A 10,924-nucleotide genomic window follows, 5' to 3' on the forward strand; every position below is an offset into this window, starting at 1 on the left:
ATATTTCGAGCCTCGTTCAGTTCCGCGGTCAATTGGAAGGCAAAGCCAAATTGGCTTCAAAGAAGCTCGGTGTGCTCAGCAAGGCGAGACAGTATTTCACGTCGGCCCATCGCCTAAAACTTTACAAGGCGCAAATTCGGCCTCACATGGAGTACTGCTCTCACCTCTGGGCGGGTGCTCCCCAGTACCAGCTCCTTCCATTTGACCGCATCCAACGTAGAGCGGCTCGAGTTATCGACGATCAAGCCCTTTCCGATCTCCTTGATCCTTTGGCTTTGCGTAGAGATGTTGGATCACTCTGCATCTTCTACCGAATTTTTCACGGGGAATGTTCCGAGGAATTGTTCGGATTAATCCCGGCTGCTGAATTTCACCTTCGGACATCTCGTCAAAATTCTAAGTTTCACCCGCACCATCTTGATGTCCGAAAATCCACAACAGCGCGATTTCTTAGACATTTTCTGCTTCGCACAACCACTCTGTGGAACCAGCTTTCGCCGGCGGTTTTTCCGAACCGATACGACATGGGAACCTTCAAGAAAAGAGCGTACTCCTTTCTCAAAGGCCGGCAACGGACCTGCAAGCCCCCTGGTGTTGCAGATGTCCATGGGCGGTGGTAGTCACTTTCCATCAGGTGAGCCTCCTGCTCGTTTGCTACCTATTCCATAAAAAAAAAAAGTATAAGAGCTTAAGTATATGATTACTTTGGCACATATTTCATTCTACAGACTGTTATGTATAAGTTAGCGTTCCTGTGGCAACACCCTTTGTCTTGCCACTTTTTTGTTTATTTTACCAATATCTCCCTAGAAAATAATTCTCTACGTCTCATTTTTAATAGATTTTTGGGTAAGTTTTCTTAATAAGGGTAAATAAAACAAATAAGATATAAATGAACAAAAAAAAATAGTACATACATGTTTTTGCCACACGCCATGTATTTGCTTCGTTTAATTGTTTATGTTGACGTATTTACTATGAAATCTTTCGTAGACTCAATTATTTTTTAATAGTTGGCAAATGATATTTTTTCTATTAAAATATTAATAAAAAAAATAAAGACATGAATTTGAAATTTGAACTTGGAATCATGGTCATTGCACAGACAATTATTTTATTTTTTTAATTCTTATTCTACATGAGGTTATCATTAATTTTTATTTACATTTTTTTTTTCATTAAAATATGATACAAAATATTCATCACTACAAATCCGCAAGAACATTTTCTTGTTTGTCATCTCTCTTCAATAGATCAATGTCTAGTAATATTTTCCCCAATTCCCCGGTCCGGAACGCTCGTATCATCGTCCTGGCGACTTCCACGACGTCGGGGACTTCGCGAATACGGCCATCAAAGTCACGTGTCCTTCTCACGCGGTTTAACTTTATCGAGCCTGTGACAAGGACCTGTAAAAAAAACAAAATATTATATTCTAACGATTACGATTGCTTCCGTTTTCGAACATCTGAGTTTGTAAGATGATATTAAAATGTAGTAATATTGTATATATATGAATCTTATCTCTAAATTGAGTATTTATATCTTAATTTTGACATTACACCAGAAAGCAATTTAATAGTACTTTTTATGCCAAAGAATTATGTTATAAAGATTAGGTACTAAAACAAATACTTATAACCTTACAAGAAAACGTTAATACTCTAAACAAGAAATGTCTCCGATAGATGCATTTCGAAACACAGATGACTTAAAGATATAAAACTCCCTTAATTACTGAGGGTGGCAATACTACACAATATAAGAGTGAGAGAGCGTTAGGAGCGAATGAGAAAGAGCGTTTGTTCTTTAGACGATTTTTTCAGACTGCCAACGCGTCAAGAATATGAGACTATTCTGCCTAAAAATCTTCGAATACAAAAGAATATTATTACGGCAACCACTTTTTCTTGTACTAACCTTGTTAATATCATCACACGGTTCCTCCAGACCCATGAAGTCCACATACTTAAAGCAGCCGTGCTTGTTCAACCAGTATAAGAGATAGTCTGCTATGATTTCTTCACCGACCAGGTGATCTTGTAGAGATGCGCAAAGAGCTAGCTTCAATCCCATCTCTATGTCTGATACTGATGGCTCTAGAATTCCTAGAACAAGGATATTGCTTTTAAGTTCCATGAATAAGACTGTAAAATCTGTAAATGGACCAACAACTGGGCTAATACCTCCTCTACTTTTGAGACAAAGCTAAGATAAATTTTAAACACTAATTATGTGTCATATTAATTATTAAAACTCATATTCCTTTGTACAATACAACTACTTAATACTGTTAATTACTTATAGAATATCAAATTAAACTACCACTATTTCGGACCAACTAATATGCAACCTTAGAGATTAAGCAGTTTCATATCTTGTAACTATGGTTACACCGAATCATACATGCTTCAAACTAGTAAAACGTACGTAATGAGTGGGAAATAACTACCCACTAAATAAAATCTTAAATAACCGTAATATATATAAGCAATAATGTTGTGCAAACCAGTTAAACAATAAGATTAAAATGTAATTCACCTGGAGTGTCCAGCATGAATATTTTTGGATCATTATTTATTCTAATCTTAGTCATCACACTTCGAGTGATACCGGCCACTGCACCGACGGGGAGAGCATGCTTAATATTCATATTACGACTTCTTAGCATATTTATAAGTGATGACTTGCCAACATTTGGAACACCAATGATCATTACACTGTAGTCTAATTCTTCACTTCGATTGTACCTGTTAACAAGTATTTATAATTAAAATTGGAGGAATATTATGGAAGTTCTATGGATATCATAACAATATAATATAATTTAGTATAGACATTGGTGTGCAATCAAATAACTGTAATAAGAAAATTTTTATTCCACAGGGTCTTTAGGCATTTAGGAATATTGTTTCAAAGTATTTTAAAAATCTTTTTCATTAAATTACATAGTATATTGCAATACAAAATAATACCTGTTAGAGCTCTTAATAATATCCACTAAACGAGGTCGCAATGACTTGAGTCCACGACAATGCTGATCTTTCGAGTTTGTAAATATAACATTCTGTACACCTTCAGATGTGAGTTGATCTTTAATCTTTGGCAGTAACGATCGTATCGTTAAGTCTTTTTTATTCAAAACTAGAATATGAGGCTTAGCACCAGTCAAAGTATTTGTAAAGATTGGATTACGGCCTGTAAATGGAATTCTGGCGTCGTGAACTTCGATCACACAATCTACTGACTTAAGTTTTCGCTGCATCTGTTTTAACCCTTTATTCATATGACCCGGGAACCAGTGTAGGAGATCTTTGCTCACATAAGGGCATTTTTTACGAAAACTATACGCAGCAACGTCGAATTTTGTTGCCATTTCTGTTTTGTTTTGGTTTGATTTCGAGGTTATAATTTTATTTACTTGTATCTGTATAAGTTAACCTACGAGATTAATTACATATCATAAACATGACATTACAAACTAAAAGTTAATATCTAAAAAAATATATTAAAATCAAGAATAAGAAATAATCAAATGTTGTATTGAATGTATTCTACTATGACATTTGCAAAATATTATTATATAAATGTCAATTTTCACTGTCATCAGTTTAGAAACAATACATTATGTATTACTATAATAAATGAACCTTTTTTTTCCTATCATAGTACTGGCTGTCAAAAGTATCTGCTGAAAATAATGAAAATATACACTGTCAAGTTTAGCTTAGCGTGACTTATATTTATTTAATACTTAAATAATTATTTAAAAGTGCGTTAAAAATGTCACAAACATTTATGCTAGAACCAGATATAATAGCAGCTACAGCAAATGTTCTACCCGATCTCAACAACGATTTGGTGCTTGCTAAAAATTTCTTAAAACAACAATCCTGCGCAACTGGTGATACACTGTAAATTTTTATATTTTTAGTTTCTTTGGTTTCAATAATCCTATCGATTTCGAAGTATAACAATATTTTTTTATCCAGATATGATCACATGGTGGACATTGTACACAAAATTTTATCTCAAAAGCCTCCAGATGTTGTTGATAATTTTGAACAATATTCATGGCAAGTCAAGCAAGAGAAGTTTCGACCAAATTTCGATTTATTGAACGATATCTACCTCGCGCCATCACAGTTGGCTCTCATTAGACGAATGGATGAAATGTTTCGGGTGATTTTCTTCTCTTAATTTTTTAATTACGTATAAAAAATATTCTGTACTTCATATGATATCTTTACAATGTAGCCGTGACCCTATATCCCAGCATATTTATTTTTGAACACAATATCAATTAATTATATTAATTGGAAATTATGCAGTTCGTTAAACTCTGAATCCTATCCTAAAATAAAACATTCTATAAATAGAAAATACGGTTTAGTACATAACGTATTCGTTAAAAGTTAAAAAAATAAATATTATTATTAACTTTAGCTGGTTGCGAGTAAGAGCCAGAGAATGGAAGATCTCGGCGAAGAGGAGCAGGAGCTAGATTTAGAAGAAGATTCCTTAAGGCCAAGGATTTCAGACATCATTGAGCACAATTACTACTTTCGCGAGGTTAGTAGTCACCATACAATTTCTGATCTGGTCTGGTATCCACGAAAGTAGAGGTAGGAGTGGTTGATATTAAAGATTCCTTCCTCCTTTTCACATATCATCGTTTGGATGGAAACTTAATATTATTTTGACTAAACTTATGGGAATTTCTTCGCTCTTATTATAATTCTAAGTCTGAAATGAAAAAAAAGGTTCGCAGGTTTCCTTGCGTTTTTTCTTCCACCACCTAAAATCTTTACTTAAGGACAAAGCTAAGCTCAACACATTCTAGCTTCTAGGTAATAACATCGAAAGAAGAAAAGGGAACTTTGTGCTAACTTTTAAAATAGGTTTACTAACTTAACTTTTAACCTTCTGTGGCTGACACTTAAGAAGTTTTTGAGAAAAACCCAAGCCAAAAGCGCCTTTCTTAATTTTCATTGAAGACATTATTTTGTATTATTCAAAGTGTGGTTACGGCTTGTCTGAACAAGAATGTTACGCGGTGTACATAGCTCTCAACATGCTGGCCATCAAGGAACCTGTAGCCACTATTAGGTGAGTAGAATAAGAAATTTGCTTGTTTTTGTTGTAGATATTTAACTATTACTTGAGACTAGATAAAAACAATTTCTTTTTCAAGCTTTTATTTTTTTTAACCCTTTCAAAAAGCATAACAACAACAACAGCCTGTAAATTCCCACTGCTGAGCTAAAGGCCTCCTCTCCCTTTAAGGACAAGGTTTGGAACATATTCCAACACGCTGTTCCAATGCGGGTTGGTGGAATACACATGTGGCACAATTTCTATGAAATTTGTCACATGCAGGTTTCCTCACGATGTTTTCCTTCAGCGCTGAGCACGAGATGAATCATAAAGACAAATTAAGCACATGAATCAGCGGTGCTTTGCATGGGTTTGAACCCGCAATCATCGGTTAAGATGCACGCGTTCTAACCACTGGGCCATCTCGACTCATCAAAAAGCATGATTTAATTAAATAACACGATTATTAAGGTTATTAAAAAAAAATGATGATAATATACCCAAATCTGAATGACAGATTCTTCGGTAAGATTTTTGGCACCAAAGCAAATTACTACGTAGCGGAGACGGATCTCACCATTGAAGAGTTGGATAGGCGTATTAGAGTTTGTATTACTTTTTTAAATATTATTTACTTCCACTATAAATTGTATTGATAATAAGGTGTACGAACCCCGATGAGTTGTTACTACAGCAGATTAAACTTTTCAAATTATCCAATTCTGCGAAACTTGAGACTTCCTGGTCCTGGGTCTTTATTATTAACACAATCTCTGTGTAGTTTTAAGAATATACTTATTTCAGATCATAGCCGTAACTGTTAAAAGATATATTTTTTTAAAGTTTTTAACGACCCGTAATTTTCATTTTTTATTAATTCTAAAATTGAATAAAATTATACATTAACGAGATACCTACGATGTATACGTAAAAAGTTCTGGCGTTGCTTAGGAGTTCGAAATGAAAGACATGCCCGGCGAGGGAGAGGGTGCAGAAGAAGATCGTGCTCAAGAATTAGAAGAACAAAAGGAAATGAGTGAGTTTATTAAATAGTTGTATATTAAATGACAACTGTTTAATTATAAAAGAAAAACCCATGCTCTGCGGTAGTAGCCTTATTGCAATCTCGAGTGGGTGGATGACCACTTTTTATTCCACCGCCAAACGGTAATATTTTCGGTGTATGTTATTTCGTTCCAGCTTAAAGCAAGGCACGGAATCTCGTGGTTGTCGTCATATTTGCGATCTATCAAATAGTTTGCACTTCTCACCGTAGTAGTGAATCGGCGACCTCTTATCCAAAATTAATGGTGATACACATAAAATCCGAAAATATATCATTGAAAATTCATAAATGAATGTTATGAGTGAAAATATGAAATAAATCGCAGTGGGCGAAGGTGAGGCCAAGGAGGAGAAACCTAAAGAACCAGTGCCTCCCAAACTGCCTCCAGTCCCCGAGTCCACATGGCAGCCACCTCCAGCCATCCCTGTCGAGAGGCCGGGCCAAGGTGTTAATAAAAAGGTTAAATATCATGTAAACTTTACGTTAACTTGGTGTTTTTGTAATTTAATCCTGTTTTTATTTTTGTAGGGTATTTTCTATTGTAATATTTATTCAAAGATATGTTTTGAGTGGGATCGTTTTAGTTCTGTCTTTCTGCATATTTGTAAGCTTCGCAAGTTTACTGTTGTAATGTGTTTCGTAGACGTACTACGTGTGCAATCAGCCGGGCGAGCCGTGGGTATGTCTTCCAGACGTAACTCCGCAACAGATCCGCGTGGCAAGACTATCGGTCCGTTGCATGATTGGCGACCTTGATGCAGAGGTAAAAGAAGTCGATTGTGGTAACTATTTATGAATTTAAATTCCGGCAACGCACCTGCAAGCAAGAGCTGAGATGGCCCAGTGGTTAGAACGCGTGCATCTTAACCGATGATTGCGGGTTCAAACCCAGGCAAGCACCACTATATATATATGTGCTTAATTGTGTTTATAATTCATCTCGTGCTCGGCGGTGAAGGAAAACATCGTGAGGAAACCTGCATGTGTCTAATTTCATCGAAATTCTGTCACATGTGCATTCCACCAACCCGCATTGGAACAGCGTGGTGGAATATGTTCCAATCTCTCTCCTTAATGGAAGAGGAGGCCTTATCTCAGCAGTGGGAAATTTACAGGCTGTTACTTTTTACTTTTTTTTTTACCTGCAAGCCCCCCGGTGTTGCAGATGTCCCTAGGCGGTGGTGATCGCTTTCCATCAGGTGAGCCTCCTGCTAGTTTGCCGTAAAAAAAGTAAAATCAATTGACGTAGCGTTCAGAATTTTAACTCGGCGTGTTTATCTCATTGCGGGTAAACACACTGTTAAAGTGGATTAATTATATAGTATTTAAAATTAAATACTTTTTCATCAATCTCTTATATCTAACCAAAGACAGTGAGATTAAGATAGACTATTTTACTACTTTTTAATGAGTGATGTATGTATTAAGTTGGTGTGGACATGTGGGAGAATTTGATTGGAATAAACTTATGTTGTTTTCCCTACGATTTCCTTTCACCGAACATGAGATGAATTGTAAACAGTAATTGGTCATAGGGAAATTCAGTTCTGTTTGAATGAGCTTGAACCTATCAATCATCGGTTCAAGTGCACGCATTTTAACCACTGGGTCGCCTTGGTTAACACCACTGGATTGATACGTAAGGATATATTTCGTACCGTGTTAATAGCAATGGAAACTGTTAATTTAGGATCAGAAGCCTGATTTATTTGTAAGTCTTGGTCTCAATGAAAATAGCCAATTGAGTCATTAATTTCATCATTATTAGGTAATCACTTACCCACCATTCGAGGGCACGGAGCGTAATTACCTTCGCGCTCAGCTGGCTCGTATTCAAGCAGCGACCTCCGTCTCACCGCAGGGGTTTTACACCTTTGGCTCGGGAGAAGAGGAAGAAGACATCGACTTGGAAGAGGGAGCAGGTATCATTTCAGTTTTGAAAATTATAATGTATCGTAACAAATATTAGTATTTTTTGTAAATTTATCTGTATATCACTTGCACTCGTTTAAATCCTCGCGTTAATACGATTGTTTTTGTTATATTATTACATAAAAATAATGTGGATTATTTTGGTCATTCAGCTTTAACATTTTTAGGATAATAAATGTAATTCTAATATAAACTGCTTGTAACACAACAAACTAAATGAAATTACACAAGTAACACGGAGAAAAACTTACACTACACGATATTAATTAGTACCCAATGTCGATAAAAATCTTTTTCTACAAATTTGGGGTGGCACGTAACGGCTGCACATTCGAGCCTGCACTTGAATACCTTTCGGTCATGTTTGATTAGATTTGATTGATTGTCATTAAAAATCGAAAATTAGTTAGAGTTTAATAATATTTGGTCAGACAGAATACAGGACCACGATGTCCTAATTACAAATATGCTCCTTCATTTTCTTAAGATTTATTGTGTATTTCATTTGATGTATCGATATATACCAAGAAATTTTAAAAATACTGCGGGCTTTTAAAATAGCATCTTTACAAAAGTAAGCGTTATCACATATGTATACTATAATTAATTACCTTCTTTATTAGGTGATATGGCCTTCAACCCGAATCCCTTCTACCAAGGCCACACCCTAAAAGACTTGGTTGATCCAAATCTGACTTACTGGGTTCACCACGGCAGACATATCCTTAAGCAGGGTAGAACTTTATGGTGGAATCCTAATGTCGGATTGGTTAGAAAATTTGGTTTTGAATAATTTCATATCTTATTCGTAATTTTATATTATTTCTGGAACATGTGTACAGGTTTACTAGATTTCCAAAAAATTGAAGTACAAAAAGTGAGTATTTTTCTTAAATACTCATTTAAAATGAGTAATATCCTTACATACATAAAATTAACTGGCATTTATATATTTACATACACATACAAACATACAAGTATTGACGATACATCCTTTAAATATTAACCGACACGTTTCTTTAGGATGAAGCCGTTGAAGAAGAAGAAGATGAAGGCCTTCCACCCATGGAGCCTGAATCTGGTCCTTCACTATTCACATCTCTGTCTGAAGATAGCCGACTCGAGGGTCAGAACGCTTGGAGCGCCCGCATCAGCTCTACCCTGGTGCCGGACAGGGCGGCAGCATATCTGAGAAGTAACATATGGCCTGGTGCTGTTGCTTATTCTACAACTGGGAAGTGAGTTGTAGCAACATCCAGTAAATTGGGAGAAAATTAAATGAAACTTTTAAGTCATAAAACATAAATTTATACGTTCAGATTCTTCAGAATTATTTGCGATTATTTCATCTTCATTCTCGTGATAAGGTGAAGATAGCTATGATCTTCCAAATATCAAGGAAAACCTTTTGTGAACTGCTTCACTAAAAAAAAATGATTTAAGATAACTAAAATATGCTTAGAAAATTATTAAGAATGTTATTCTATGAAATGTTCAGGAAATCTGAATGCATGTACGTTGGATGGGGCCTGAAATTCCAGCCTCCGAACTTCAGTCCTCTACAGCTGCCGCGGCCCCAGGACGAGTATGCTATTGGGCCAGAGGTCATGGAGATGGCTGATCCAACGTTCGCGGATGAAGAGGTTAGCTAGTTTGATAAAGTTGTAGGCATTCATTTGCGTGAGAGAAGAGGGCGCGTAGCTGTTAACTTCATAATAATCGCGAAAGCCTTTCAAACAGTAAATAAATAAATCCACTCATTTATATGACACCTATATGTTATTGCCTCGCACAGTAAAAAAGAGGCCTGATTCATTTGTCATCATTTGGTTTATACCAATGATTAGCGGAATTTGCTGGTAGTATTCCTGCCATGGTCCTACGGGGTCATACTTTGTTTAATTTGTCTAATGAATGCAAATAATAATTTTATGCCAGTGTTTGTGACGTCAATGACCAGTGACGTGCACAAGTGGAATGAATAATGAATGAAATAATAATCTGGTCAATGAACTCTGAAAAAGATTTACAGAATTCTTTGAAAATAAATTCTTTGGTATAGTACGACACAACTTAAATGTAGCATCGGTAAAATTCGTCAAAAAGGATCAAATCGAATTAAGTACGCTATCTAAAATTATCAATATTTATTCTTTGCGTGAATATGATCTTGAACACAAATGTAATAACGTGTAATATCATATGACCTAATATATTCGTCAATTTGACACATCGACATGGGTGAACTGACGCGAAAATCTATAGCGCCGAATAGCGTCGTATGGCGCAATAGGGAGCTGTTTCTATTGGTTGTGGGAAACGACAGTAATCGGTTTCATTGCATTTTCCGATGCTGCATCTAAGTTGTGTCGTACTATACTTGCTTAGACTTGGAGGACGCTCGATAAGGTTTCTTTTTTTCGTTTGTGTGTCGAAGACGCTACTTTGTTGTCAAATATTTTATACCAGCTCACCATACATTTTTAAAGTTACTTCTCTTATCATCATAGGAAATTATCACGAGTAATAGTATCTGGTGGCAGCCCCAGATTGTACTATATATTTATCACTCTGTTCTGCCAGGCTTATCGTATCGCTCACCTACCACCACCGCCACCAGTGCTGCAAGGGGAAGGGGAGGGAGAGGGTATACCCGAAGAAGAGGAGGAAGAAGATTAAAATACTTAATACTTCTTCATTTGCCTTAAACATTTTTATGGTTTTAGTTTTGTAAATATTTAGTAATCTGTTGGAATACTATCATATTGAATGGGTACCTTTTGAAGATAATATTCCCAGTTAAGGAAACTTCGCAGATACAACGACTGC

General features: G+C 35.9%; 2 protein-coding genes across 2 annotated transcripts; one reads left to right on the forward strand and one right to left on the reverse strand.

Annotated features, from left to right (window-relative positions):
* Positions 1-1,047: 1,047 nt before the first annotated feature.
* Positions 1,048-3,539, reverse strand: LOC124538333 (mitochondrial GTPase 1). Its single transcript, XM_047115365.1, has 4 exons — positions 2,976-3,539; positions 2,542-2,750; positions 1,921-2,108; positions 1,048-1,409 (listed from the first exon to the last, which is right to left on the reverse strand). The coding sequence occupies exons 1-4, from the start codon at positions 3,374-3,376 to the stop codon at positions 1,206-1,208; spliced, it is 1,002 nt and encodes a 333-aa protein (XP_046971321.1). The 5' UTR covers positions 3,377-3,539; the 3' UTR covers positions 1,048-1,205.
* Positions 3,540-3,783: 244 nt separating this feature from the next.
* LOC124538537 (radial spoke head protein 6 homolog A) lies at positions 3,784-10,831 on the forward strand. The gene is made up of 13 exons (XM_047115624.1): positions 3,784-3,914; positions 3,993-4,182; positions 4,447-4,572; positions 5,021-5,109; positions 5,615-5,702; positions 6,049-6,133; positions 6,489-6,622; positions 6,807-6,926; positions 7,932-8,085; positions 8,719-8,864; positions 9,119-9,333; positions 9,594-9,738; positions 10,679-10,831. The coding sequence occupies exons 1-13, from the start codon at positions 3,784-3,786 to the stop codon at positions 10,772-10,774; spliced, it is 1,719 nt and encodes a 572-aa protein (XP_046971580.1). The 3' UTR covers positions 10,775-10,831.
* Positions 10,832-10,924: the final 93 nt, after the last annotated feature.

This window comes from Vanessa cardui, chromosome 20 (genome assembly GCF_905220365.1).
Source record: "Vanessa cardui chromosome 20, ilVanCard2.1, whole genome shotgun sequence".
NCBI classification, from domain to species: Eukaryota; Metazoa; Arthropoda; class Insecta; order Lepidoptera; family Nymphalidae; genus Vanessa; species Vanessa cardui.

Excerpts from the sequence above, each read along its gene's own strand:
- LOC124538537 (XM_047115624.1), top strand. The coding sequence starts at position 3,784 with ATGTCACAAACATTTATGCTAGAACCAGATATAATAGCAGCTACAGCA. Across the intron at positions 3,915-3,992 it reads TGCGCAACTGGTGATACACT|ATATGATCACATGGTGGACA; the intron begins GTAAATTTTTAT and ends TTTTTTATCCAG. Across the intron at positions 6,623-6,806 it reads GCCAAGGTGTTAATAAAAAG|ACGTACTACGTGTGCAATCA; the intron begins GTTAAATATCAT and ends TGTGTTTCGTAG.
- LOC124538333 (XM_047115365.1), bottom strand. The coding sequence starts at position 3,376 with ATGGCAACAAAATTCGACGTTGCTGCGTATAGTTTTCGTAAAAAATGC. Across the intron at positions 2,751-2,975 it reads ATTATTAAGAGCTCTAACAG|GTACAATCGAAGTGAAGAAT; the intron begins GTATTATTTTGT and ends ACTTGTTAACAG. Across the intron at positions 2,109-2,541 it reads ATTCATGCTGGACACTCCAG|GAATTCTAGAGCCATCAGTA; the intron begins GTGAATTACATT and ends TCCTTGTTCTAG.